The sequence below is a fragment of the Haliotis rubra genome, unplaced genomic scaffold (assembly GCF_003918875.1).
Source record: "Haliotis rubra isolate DU_JTF1 unplaced genomic scaffold, ASM391887v1 Scf276, whole genome shotgun sequence".
Taxonomy (NCBI): domain Eukaryota; kingdom Metazoa; phylum Mollusca; class Gastropoda; order Lepetellida; family Haliotidae; genus Haliotis; species Haliotis rubra.
This window is the reverse complement of record NW_025766847.1, coordinates 669,551-683,331: the sequence shown is the minus strand read 5'-3', so window position 1 is coordinate 683,331 and position 13,781 is coordinate 669,551. Positions and strand designations below refer to the sequence as shown.

General features: G+C 44.4%; 1 protein-coding gene across 1 annotated transcript in view; it reads right to left on the bottom strand.

The window, feature by feature from the left end:
• LOC124280938 (leucine-rich repeat serine/threonine-protein kinase 1-like) overlaps positions 1 to 13,781 on the bottom strand; it is a 52,567-nt gene that overhangs the window by 20,396 nt on the left and 18,390 nt on the right. Inside the window, 8 exon segments of the mRNA XM_046716943.1 lie at positions 365 to 476; positions 6,104 to 6,249; positions 6,483 to 6,647; positions 7,431 to 7,659; positions 8,574 to 9,578; positions 9,580 to 10,328; positions 10,609 to 10,753; positions 12,866 to 12,989. Coding sequence (XP_046572899.1) covers positions 365 to 476; positions 6,104 to 6,249; positions 6,483 to 6,647; positions 7,431 to 7,659; positions 8,574 to 9,578; positions 9,580 to 10,328; positions 10,609 to 10,753; positions 12,866 to 12,989 — 2,675 coding nt within the window.

Below are 13,781 nucleotides of genomic sequence, written 5' to 3'. Positions count from 1 at the left end.
TTTGCTCTATCATATGGATCTAATAAGCTGTGTGATGAGATAACCCTCCTTTCGTAGACCCCAAAACATGCATCATGGGAAATTATGGAAGTACAATAAGGAAACTACAACAATCAGCCGGTGGTAATACAAATGCATGACTAATGAACTGAATCACTGGAAACACACTTGTCAAGATGTGGATCACATCACTAGTCAATTGCATCTGTTTAGCAAAATTGTCCATAAATACAAAAAATGAAAAACAAATGCCCTGTTTCACATTTCTCAGATATTTAGATGGAAATGCAATAATTATTTTTTGATGCCACGTGACCAATGTCCCCCAGAGAGGTCCCCCTCAGCGGAACCCCTATGCCCTTACAGTAGCTATGCTGGGCATCTTGCCCTCCTTGTTGAGCCGCTGTAGTAGGGACGTCTTCCCGATCTCGTGGGACCCGACTATCATCAGGTTCATACAGTTGTACTCCGTGGATCTACAAGTGAATGAGTGAACAATGTTGAAGTGATCACATGGAAACCGATAATGGTGCATGTCTCAGACTGTTACACCTTAGCTGACACACACAAATATGTAAATTTTCAAGTAAAATTGATATTTTTATACTTATCCTGACTCATGATCTTTTGCTTATCTCCCTTTTCATTTTGAATGGTAGTGGAACACTTGAATCCCTTGAAGTTCCCGAAACGGACGTAAAAATACACTCACCCACGAGTTACCTCCCTTTTGCCCTTTCCAGCGCAAACAGTCATGTGACCAGCCTTACTTGTCACTCTCTCCTGATTTTCTGCCCATGCACTTGGATCTGCTGTGAAATCCAAAGTGGCTTCAGCAGGGAGGTTGGGAGGGCTTCTCGTCATGAGTCAGGATAAGTATAAAAATATCAATTTTACTTGAAAAATTACATATTTTTTCTTATCCTGACTCATGATCCGATGGATTGGTGGTGGGTCAAGCCACTTTGTGGATTCAAGAGCTGTCCTTAGATACGTTCTGTATCTCCCCCATGGGAACTGCGAAACGGCATTTTCTGTGATCCTATTTTTCCAACTTCCGTTATAACTCAGGGGACCACTTTCTTGTCTTACTTCAGTCTCAGACAAGTTGAATCATCTTGATTCATGTGGCTACACTAGTATCTTCCTATTACTAGATATCTTACAACAACCCATAGATTACGATAAGATCTTTATCATAAATGAGTTGCGACCCCTTCACGTACAGGTAAGATCTTTACCCGTACAGGATCTTTAATCACTCATGCTAGTCTGTCCTAGACTGTGCGCATGGACTTTCAAACTAATACTTTTCCTTAGTAAAAGTTATCAACAAGAGAACGTGATAAAGGGTGAGATTTTCCAACTCAGCGCCTTTGAGGAACAGTTAGTTGCTGTGCTACATAGGGGCCCAAATTGGTGAATGCCTGAGACGTCTTCAGTGGCTATGTCTCGGAGGTAGCGGTTGGCAAACACCGTGTCCGACTTCCAAAAGCAGCCCTCTATAATTGCAGATATAGAGCAGTTTCCATGCAATGCCAGTGTTGACACCAGTGCTCTGACTTCATGTGGGTTGGAAGCTCTGTCATCATACAGGTTACGAGTAGATCTGCTTAACGCTAACGTTACTGCCTTGGCTGCCCTGGTGGAGTATCCTCTTTTCTTCAAACATGTTTTGATACGGTCCACACGTGTACCTGGAATGCTGTCGAGTTCCCGTGGACTTACTTGGTGTGCGGATGTATGAGTAGGTTCGGCCAATCTGGTAACTTGATTGTTGGACTTCCGAGATCTTCTATTAGGTCATACTCTTGCTGGCCAGTATGGCGCGACCAAAGTCAGTTGTAGCGCCTGAGTCTGTTTGATTATTCAACAGTACTTCCGGTAGTAATATCGGGGATGGAAATGCGTAAGCGTTTAGTCCTTCCCAAGTTATGCTCAGTGCAAATGTTGCCCAGGCTTGAGGATCTGGAACTGGTGAGACAAAAGTCTGTAGTTGTTTGTTGAACCTCGTGGCAAACAGGTCTATGCAAGGGAATCCTATTTCCCTTATGATGAGCCGGAACGCTACTGGATGGAGCATCCATTCCATAGTAGACGGGTGCAGTGGTCGGGAGAGAGCATCTGCAAGTACGTTCTTGGCTCCGGGTATGTGACAAGCCTTTATCCAGATGTTTGCTTCCTCCGTGATGTGGAACAACTGGAATGTGAGCTGTAGCAGGCTTGGAGACCTTGTGGATCCTTGCCGATTTATGGAGAATGCCACTGTAGAGTTGTCCGTGTGGACCATCAGCATTTTGTTGTTCAGCGAGCTCAACCATAGTTGTGAGGCGTTGATCACGGCTTTCATCTCTAGCAGATTGATGTGAAGATGCTGCTCTATTTTGGACCACCTTCCTGATGCAACTTGATTGTTGAGATGCGCACCCCAGCCTTGTATCAAAGTGTCTGCGTAGAGATGTGTGTCGATGGCCGGCTCTTGTAAATAGGTTCCTCCGCAAACGTTCAACCTGTGTGTCCACCACAGTATAGATACCTCTTGAAGTTGTCTGGCAGCAAGATAGGGTCGATGCTGTCTAGATGTTTTGTCAGGAACCGTTGCAGCGGTCAAAGTTGTAACCTTCCTGTGCGAGTCAAGTCCTGCACCAATAGTAGTAGACCGAGTAGAACTTGCCATGATCGTAGTGTTAACGGAGAGATGACTGCTGGTGGAATCATGGCTTGTATCTTGACCCAATGATCTTCTGGGATGACAATACGGTTCTGTGTTGTGATGAACCTTATCCCCAGAAATTGCAGATCTTGTTTTGGTTCCAACTCTGACTTCATTAGGTTCACCAGCCATCCTAGTTGATTGAGCAACTTGATCGTGAAGTTCAACTGAGTTGACTGGCATCTTGGTGAACCTGAATTCCGTCGTCCAAGTAGAAGGCATTGCGTTGACCTCGATGATGTAGATATGTGACTATAGGCTTGGTTACTCGTGTGAATAGTCACGGAGCCGAATATATTCCAAACGGTAGGATGTTCCATTGGAAGTGCTGACCTCTGAAAAGGAATCGTAGATACTTTCTGGATTCCGGATGTATGGGGATGTGTAGGTACGCATCCTGCAGGTCTATGCTGGCCATGTAATCTGCTGGACGGACGAGTAGTCTGAGTTGAGGTAGGTGGATCATTCTAAACCTGTCTGGTTTCAGTTGAATTTGCGCATGTTGTAAATCAGTCTGAACTTCTCCTTGGAGTTCTTCTTGGGTACTAGAAAAATTGGGGAGTAGAAGCCTGGAGTGAGATGATACTGATCTATTATCTCTACCGCCTCCTTCATAAGTAGTGAGTTGATGGCTTCTTGTAGTTTGTCTGCCTGCTCCTCTGCATAGTCGAAGACCGTCGGGCTGAGGGTTAGGGGAGGTGTGGCCTTGAGTTGTACTCTGTATCCTTCTCATAGTACTTGGTAGACATAGTCGTCCTCTAGTATTCCCCAATTTTTCCAGTACCTTTGTAGACGTCCCCCCACTGTTGATGTTTTACAGGAATGGCTGGGGGTGGAAGACTCCAGTCATTCCGAACCCTGATATCAACGTCTAGTTCCTCTGGATCCTCTGGGAGTGTGGCCTCTCCCTGAGTTTCCTCTGTAATTTCCGGATGGGCGACGAAAAGATCCTTTGCCCTCTCTGAAGCTGGAGTACTTCTTCTCCTTTGCCTTCTGTATGCCGGAATATTTGGACTTGCTGTTATACTTTTGCGAAGTATGACGGATGACGTTGGCCAGAGTATCTATGGATTTTATCTTCCGAACTTGAGTTTTGGAATTTATTTATCAATGCTTCATTGATAGCTCTGGACCTGGCCAACCCGAAGAAGGATCTCCTTGTAGCAGTATCAAGTTGAGATAGCTTTTTATCTTCTACTTTATACATCTTGTTCCGGGAGTCGTTGACTAACTTTATGTTATCATCCCATTCAGGTGCCTTTGTAAATGGATCCATATGATGTAAGGGGAATCTCTTCACATTAAATGATGGCAGATGCTGACTCTGGTACTTGGATGCTTTCGCGAAAGCTGTGCGTAGGTTGGAGGGTACCCTGGATATAGGTTCAATCGGAGGGATAGTGATGGAGTCAAAGTCGTTGTAACACATCAAATAAGTGTAGACTTCATCTTTATCCTTAGAAGGAGACTCCAAGTTCAACTCATTGGCAATCCAAGCTGTAACCTCTGAGTCTGGGAAGACGAAGTCCGCTTGCTCATCCAGTGTGAGCTTTCTCTTCACGAACGTCTGTCGCTAGATGTATCCTTTCGCGAACTTCTGTGATGTGAGCTTTCTCTTCGCGAACGTCTGTCGCTAGATGTATCCCTTGCGAAAGTCTGTGATGTGAGCCTTCTCTTTGCGAACCTCTGTCTCGTGATGAGTGACTTCGCGAACGTCTGTGAGAGATATGAGATCTCGATCTAGAGCGGCTATGTGTAGGAGATGGATCCTTCGATGTTCTCGAACGTTGAGGGTTTCGCAGATGTAGAATGATGAGTAGGCATCTCATGTCTTCTATCCTCCTCCAAGATGACAGAGTCGTCCGAATGTGGAGACCTTCGCAAAGGTGTATGTTCGCCAACGTAGTCTTGAGACGTAGTTCTCCGAGGAGTAGGTTCACACAGGTCGGTAGGTTTGCTCACGGTAGATGAGAGGCTTCGCCGAGCCTTCGCTTCTTCCTCGAACCTGCGTTCCATCATGGTCATCATCTGGTTGGTGAATTGTCCCATAACTACACCCGGGTCAAAATTCTGCGTTGGTTGAAGCTGCTGCGTGTAGAAGAAGTGTTCGCGAATGCTGATGAGTTCTGCGCCTCAACTTCACTCCTTTGAGAAGTAGGTGGTAGTTCGTCAAACAGCTGGCCTGCTGTGACCGTTGCAAGAGACAATCTGGTAGTTGTAGAAGTCGATAGAGTCACTGATCTCGTAGGTACTTCGGGCAGAAGTAACGGGGGGTCATCAAAAACGTCTACTTCATGTGGAGGTAATATCTCTTCGTTGAAGGATTTCTGATGCGTTGACTTACTAGCCCGCGTGATTTTACCCTCCGATCTGGTAACACAGGCTTTCTTCTGCGATGACGTCTTTTCTTAGCTTGAGTCGGAGTCAACTGCGTTGTAGCCGATCTCTTCTTAGCCCCCGTACCAGCAGACTGCCCCTGCAACGTACTCAACATAGCACCAGTATTATGAACTTCAGCAGTAGCAAGCAACATACAGTTTGTAGGCTGATCTCCTGTTTTATCAGCCGTGACTTGAGATGACTTTCTCACCCGATCCATGGCACGTCTATGGATATAAGACAAATATTGATTAATTTGAAGATTTGTTAAATCAACACAATAAGTACAAAGCAAGCTGGAAGAACATGGTTTTATGCACCAAGGGCATAGGGGGTGAGGATCAGCCACGGATAAGCTGTGCCTGCAAAGACTGCAAGATTTCATGAAATGTAAACAAAGTTACATAACAATGAAATTATGACACAAATACAAATAATTTTTACAAAATGTTTACATATAATACAAAGTAGTTATTGCCAAATCCATACACAGCGTAATTTTGAAAAATAAGACCTAAATAAAAAGGATATAATGCCGTATATGGGACTCCAGTGCTCGCCCAACCATCCACTTGGGCGAAAAGGGAGAGAGTGGAAAGTAAGGCTGGTCTCATGACTGTTTGCACGGGAAAGGGTAAAAGGGAGGTAACTCGTGGGTGAGTGTATTTTTACGTCCGCTTCGGGAACTTCAAGGGATTCAAGTGTTCCACTACCATTCGAAAAGAAAAGGGAGATAAGCAAAAGATCATGAGTCAGGATAAGAAAAAATTGAAAAATTCTCTGACAGGATCATAATCAGCATGAACATTGTTAACAACCTGATCATTTATGATGAACTGAAACATCTTTGTTGCTAAAATGTAAATCACTATGTAGATGATCTAACATCAGAAAATGCCAGGTATTTCATCAATGAAACCACAAGAGTACAGTGTGACAGATGTGACACCTCTTTTCAAACTCAGGAGGATTTAACTGGTATATCTGTGACACCATGTAGACATCACTTACTCTTCCAGCACCGAGAGGAGGAAGCCCAGAATGTCCTTCGTTGGGTAGCGGGAAGACTTGATCATGTCTTGAATAGCACCATCAAGGGGACATAACTCTAGCTCCAGCTTCCACAACTTCTTCAACAGACCTAACTTTGGTGGCAGCTGAGAACAGAAGCCAGCAGCGGTGTGACTACACAATAACAAGCCACAACAACAGAGAATAGACATTGCCTTAGTGGCAGAAACACAGTGTAAAGCTAACCTCAGTCCAAAACTACCAATAGAAAGGTCTTTAATTGCCACAAAAAAGACTTGGTGCAAAGAAAACATACTGTACTGAAATGGTACCACAATAATGTTTCAAATGATTGCACATAAGTAGAGTATGTACACACCTCCTTGAGAGGATTACGGTTAAGGGAGAGAACTTTCAGGTTTGTGAGTTCTCCAATGTCTGGAGGAAGACAAGTAAGACTGTTGTAGCTGACATCCAGCTCGCTTATGTTGGGGAACAGAAGGCGGCTCTGGATCTCATCAGACTCCATGCTGAAGTTGGCTGCCTGAAATTACACATAAGTTCTTCTCTGTAATACACCAAATCTGTACATGGGGTAGAGATAAGGCGGATCCACAACTGACATGGCTACATCATGACATCAAAATCATACAATCTGAAAACCATTTGATACAGAATTAAATGCTTGTCCAAGAGCCAGACCACTGATATTTAGTATCTCAGGCAAAAGACTTTCCTGAGCCAACACATAGTTTCACATCTGAAAACCAGCTTCTTACCAGGCACAGTGGTTTAGTTGTCAAATTCTGTCGAAAACTAAATGTTGGCTTTGAAACATTTTCAGACACATAACAGGGCTCGATTTAGTGCTTTGTTACTTGCACTGATGCTAGCCAATATTACAAAGTGCAACCTAGTTATAAGTCTAACTTGCACCAGGTGCAGGTCAATTTTTGAGTGGGTAAACTTCTGAATAAAACATCTTAATAATTCAATAGCATATTCCATTCATTACATAATACCATAAAAGCAGTGCAACTGGAATTTGGCTGGTGCAACCAGGATTTTATCTCAGGTTGCACCTGGTGCAAGTAGGTTAACATCTCTTAAATCGAGCCCTGCATAATTATAGATCATCTGGTTCTAGGACCATGTATTTTGTATTAGAATGGGGGCTCTTTTCTTTATCAGCGAGCACTAGCACTATGGTATTCACTGACAAAACAATCTTTGCATCTTTTAAAGACAAAATCAGTTAACGACTTTACATATCACTATGCTTGTTTTGTGTAATGACGGCAACAACAAAGGCAGAGAGTATACTAACACTGACATCCATGCTGGTTGCATTGATGGTCCGTGCCATCTTGGTGATGACAACACCTCGCAGTTTGTTGTGAGACAGGACGAGTTTCTCCAGGTGAGGAAGCTGCACATGACAACGGTGCGGGCAGTTGGTGGAGGCTGCAGCCTGGAGGGGGGAGAAGCTACTGACGGAGGAGATGGAGGGGGAATGACTGCGTGGGGACATCCGGTATTGCGTTGGGGAGCTGGCACTGCAATGGCAGAAAACTGTCAGAACAAGTCTTTGAGCAGCATTTAGAAGTGATACACAAAAACGCAATTTATAGCTGTCAACTTCTTTATTTTAAGGAACTTTGTGTTCAGAGTACATTGTTATTCCTTCATCAGCTGAATGAAAACACAAGGAAGCAGTGCATGTGAAACACTATCAGTGACAAGACAAAAACAAGGGAAGCTAGTAGAATACAACAGTTTCTACAACATAGTAGTAGGACTGCTGTCAAAAGTGTAAGCTTGATATCATGATCTCACACTCAGATTATCACCATGGAGTTTTGGGGTTAGAGCAGGTGGCTAAACCCAGTGTTTGTTGTACAAGCCATCTGTTGTTGCTCATAATATCAACCGGTGGTTGTTTGTCTGCTTCTCACTAAAGTCTTTACAGGCTGCCACCATATTGCTGCAATATTGCTGGGTGCTTCATTAGAAAAACTCTGATTACACAATGCCATTTAGACACTGGTTCTGTAACATGCGTTATATTTGGGATTACACTTTCTTAGTACACATTCTAGAACTTTTGTTGGGTTGAGCCCAACCAGTAATTTTTAATAATTCTAAATAATGTTTTCCAAATTGTTCAGTTTCAATCAGAACATCTTTCTTTCACGGCCTTCAGTGAAGTTTGTGTATGCTTGTTATTTTTCACAATATCATCTTAACAAATAACATAGTGAATAACCAACATGAAACTCAGAATATTACTTGTTCCTTGTAAATGAATGCTGTGAGTCCCAAACAAAATGCACAAGACATTTATTAATTCAGGACAGATAATTCTTTGTAGCTTGTTCATTATTCTCAAAATGTGTCCAAACTTCTATTTCAGAGTACCATGAAACTGTCATGTGAAAATGCCAAATACAATAACATACATAGAGGTTACCTTTTGCTTAACCCCAAACAATGCTGGTCTTGGAGGGCACTCTGTATCCATGGAAACAGTGATTCAAGTCCAGTTCTGCACAGATTCAGTTCAAGGAGACTTTGGGGCAAATGTCCTAATGGTCCGACGTTGTCCAGCCGATTGTCTGTCATATTGAGAACCTCCAGGTAGGGGGCACAACAAGCCAGACAAGGAGGTACCTCTGTGAACTTATTCCCTGCAATGTTTAAGAGGCGAATACCAGTCTGATTATCATTCATCTTATGCCTGTCAAGGTCAGTGACTGTTAGTCTTTGTCTCCACCAGTCATAATGGTTGACTGTGTTTTCATGTGGCTCCTGAAAGGACCCCTCATTCCCGAGACCACATCCACTGTCATTTTCGAAATCTCCATGGTCTGAATTTGACAATGAGCCTAGAGAAGCAATGGTTGACCGTCTGCTCAGATTGGGCTCTCCAATCTCCCAGTGGGGGAGCCGAGTGAGGTCATTCTGAGCCAGGTTCAAGTGGTTGAGAGAGGGAGCTGTCCACATGTCAATTGGAACTTTCTTTAGACAGTTCCTGGACACATTTAGGTACTTGAGGGCTGGCAGACGGAAAAGGTAGTTGGGTAGCATCTCCAGGCTGTTGACTTGTAGGTGGAGCTCCTCAATCTGGAGACGTTCCACTGCATGCTCCAAGTCTTTTTCCAGTGGGAACCTTTTGATTCGATTTTCAGAAGCATTCAATACTTGGAGAGAAGGCAACTCAAAAATAATTCTGGGTAGTTCTGCGAAATAGTTATGTGAAATATCAATCTTTGTTATTGCATAGAGTGCTGTTAAATTATTATCGATTGGTCTCATGGCTAAGTTGTGTACAAAACTTGCTCTAATGAGACACTGTTTGTCTATGCTATCCAGCTGCTGCCTGTGCCAGTTCACCGACACGGGGCAGGACGGAAATATTCTCCTGTACTCATCAGGCAAACTTGACCGGTCAGGGTAACTCTTAAAGCTGCTATGGGCCTCGGGCATATGCAAGTTTCATCTCAGTCTTGTTAATGGTGTGGATGTGATCCTTAGACGTCTTGTGCTGCAGCAGCAACTGGATCATTTCCTTGTTGTTCGTCTCCTGCGCTCGCTTCATGGCAATGTTGTCTGTGTCTTCAGCTCCATGTCTCAGCAGCAGCTCAAACACCTCAGGATCACCTCGGTCTAACGCATACGCAAGGTACGACATCGGAGAATCATCCACCATTATCATCGTGCTCAGATCTGTTCCCCCCTTCACCAGCACCTGGGCGATGTCTGGGTGGTGGTTCTTTATAGCATAATGCAGTGACGTCAGTCCTTCATTCGACTTGATGTCTCTGTCAACCGGGAAAATCCTGTACGGGTCTATCTCCTTATCTAGAGAGTGACCTTCTGAGGCAGTGCTGGTCATCCGGGCATAAACAGTCTGAGCAGCAGCCTCCAGAGGTTCCTCATCGTCTTCCAATTTCACGGTGTGGTCCAGGAGGAGTTTCACTGCCTCTAAAGATCCTGTCTCCGTTGAAAGATGAAGTGGCGTCATGCCAGTGGAGTCAATGGGGTTCACGTCGATGCTGGAGTAGTAGTAGCGGCCAGAGCGCTTGTCGACGTATGAGTGGAGAAAGTTATCAGAGTACGGGAATGCCAGGAGATACTCCAGGATGTCTGCACGTCCACACGCGGCCGCCCGGTGGAGGGGCAGCTGATGGTCCACGGTTCGCATTATACACAGCTCAGGGAACTTCTGAAGGGGAAAGCAGATGCTATTAGTACTGATATAGACCAGCTTATATACATCTGGTAGGAAACCTACTCCTTACAAGCTATATTACAGTATTCCATTGACAGAAATACAATACATACATCCCATACAACCCCACTTCATGTAGGATGTTCTGCTTATATGTTTCATAGACATGTATGAATTACAGTTGAACTCTTTGCAGAGTTGTCAAATACATTCAATAAGCAATGAAACTTTTGCATGACATATGATTACAGATGGTTGCCTTAAACATCCCTACATTCATAAGAATGGAGACAACCTCCACGGTCCCCGTCTCACATGCCAGGTGGAGTGGGGTGAGTCCATTCTCTGTGTGGGGGATGGGCTTTGCATCAAGCTCCAGCAAAAGCTGAACCAACTCAAAGCTGCCAGACTTCACAGCACTGAAAATGAGATAAAAGCTTGTTACTCTAAACTCTCTACACTGATTTACACAATATTTCTCTAAAACCCCACCATGAGAGGAAATTATAATAAAACTATCACATAATCACTTCAGTTAATGATATATACTTCTGAAATGATAAGAATCTTACAATAGTCCTGTTACCACCAATGTGTCGGGCCCTACTGTTACCTGGAAAGAGCTGGGAATCTACAACACCATCAATGTGTCGGGCCCTACTGTTACCTGGAAAGAGCTGGGAATCTACAACACCACCAATGTGTTTGGCCCCACTGTTACCTGGAAAGAGCTGGGAATCTACAACACCATCAATGTGTCGGGCCCTACTGTTACCTGGAAAGAGCTGGGAATCTACAACACCACCAATGTGTTTGGCCCCACTGTTACCTGGAAAGAGCTGGGAATCTACAACACCATCAATGTGTCGGGCCCCACTGTTACCTGGAAAGAGCTGGGAATCTACAACACCACCAATGTGTTTGGCCCCACTGTTACCTGGAAAGAGCTGGGAATCTACAACACCACCAATGTGTCTGGCCCCACTGTTACCTGGAAAGAGCTGGGAATCTACAACACCATCAATGTGTTTGGCCCTACTGTTACCTGGAAAGAGCTGGGAATCTACAACACCACCAATGTGTCTGGCCCCACTGTTACCTGGAAAGAGCTGGGAATCTAATCTACAACACCACCAATGTGTTTACCCTGCTGGGAATCTACAACACCACCAATGTACCTGGAAAGGGCTGGGAATCTACAACACCACCAATGTGTCGGGCCCCACTGTTACCTGGAAAGAGCTGGGAATCTACAACACCACCAATGTGTCGGGCCCTACTGTTACCTGGAAAGAGCTGGGAATCTACAACACCACCAATGTGTCGGGCCCTACTGTTACCTGGAAAGAGCTGGGAATCTACAACACCATCAATGTGTTTGGCCCCACTGTTACCTGGAAAGAGCTGGGAATCTACAACACCATCAATGTGTTTGGCCCCACTGTTACCTGGAAAGAGCTGGGAATCTACAACACCATCAATGTGTCGGGCCCTACTGTTACCTGGAAAGAGCTGGGAATCTACAACACCACCAATGTGTTTGGCCCCACTGTTACCTGGAAAGAGCTGGGAATCTACAACACCATCAATGTGTTTGGCCCCACTGTTACCTGGAAAGAGCTGGGAATCTACAACACCACCAATGTGTTTGGCCCCACTGTTACCTGGAAAGAGCTGGGAATCTACAACACCACCAATGTGTCTGGCCCTACTGTTACCTGGAAAGAGCTGGGAATCTACAACACCACCAATGTGTTACCTGGAAAGGCCCCACCACTGTTACCTGGAAAGGGCTGGGAATCTACAACACCACCAATGTGTTTGGCCGTTGTACTGTTACCTGGAAAGGGCTGGGAATCTACAACACCACCAATGTGTCGGGCCCCACTGTTACCTGGAAGGGGCTGGGAATCTACAACACCACCAATGTGTCGGGCTGGGAATCTACTACTGTTACCTGGGAAAGAGCTGGGAATCTACAACACCACCAATGTGTCTGGGAATCTACAACACCACCAATGTGGGGCCCCACTGTTACCTGGAAAGAGCTGGGAATCTACAACACCACCAATGTGTTTGGCCCTACTGTTACCTAGAAAGAGCTGGGAATCTACAACACCACCAATGTGTGGGAATCTACAACACCACCAATGTGTCGGGCCCTACTGTTACCTGGGGCTGGGAATCTACAACACCACCAATGTTACCTGGAAAGAGCTGGGAATCTACAACACCATCAATGTGTCGGGCCCTACTGTTACCTGGAAAGAGCTGGGAATCTACAACACCACCAATGTGTCGGGCCCTACTGTTACCTGGAAAGAGCTGGGAATCTACAACACCACCAATGTGTCGGGCCCTACTGTTACCTAGAAAGAGCTGGGAATCTACAACACCACCAATGTGTCGGGCCCTACTGTTACCTGGAAGGGGCTGGGAATCTACAACACCACCAATGTGTCGGGCCCTACTGTTACCTGGAAAGAGCTGGGAATCTACAACACCATCAATGTGTTTGGCCCTACTGTTACCTGGAAAGGGCTGGGAATCCACCCTTAGGGACACAGCTGAGGATCCTTCGCAGGTCTGACCAGTTGTCTGACAGCAGACCGCGGACCTTTTCCGTCTCACCATTTGCGCATAACTCCGAGAAGGCTGCAGGAGAGGACATAGGGAGTGTGAGAGAGGTAGTTGACATCATGAACAAGGCTTGTGTATTACAGCGTATCATTTAAGGTCAATAATCTTTGCATTGCGTCTTATACAAATATCTTCACCAGTGGTGTTCGAATTCCATCAAAACTATAAAAGCTGACAGTAGAACATTCACAGGGGTATGATGTTTGATGAGTCCAGATAATAATTTATAAGACAAGGAACACATCAATACCTCCAGAAAATAGTCATACCCAATTGCTATCCAGCATATAAAGAAAATATGATTATCCCTAAATGACATTTAATGAAGTTCTAAAAATGTAGATATGTTCCTCACTGAACTCCCACAGTTGTCCACAACTGATTTCTTAACATTGTCATTTACTTGTTATCCTACAACAGTGTTTAAATGATAAAACCCACTATATACACTAGATTGAAAAATATCTAGAAACCACAATTTAGTGATAATTCATGAATGACCTTTGCAGCGACCTTGATCTTACATTTACAGTAAACTATGTTAATAATGAACACACTTTTCATGAAGTGATGGCTATAGAAAATTATGTTTTGGGGTTCCAGCCTCTTGTCATATATTTCAGTTGAAATGCTTGTTGATATACCGTAATAAACTAAAATTGTGGTCCCTTTGAGTTTAGTGAACAGTAATTACTTATAAAATTTTGGCCATAACGTTTTGCTGCCTGTGACCTTGAGGGTGATCTTAACATGCCATGACTAATCAATACATCAAGTATATACAGCATGATATGATATGACCTATGA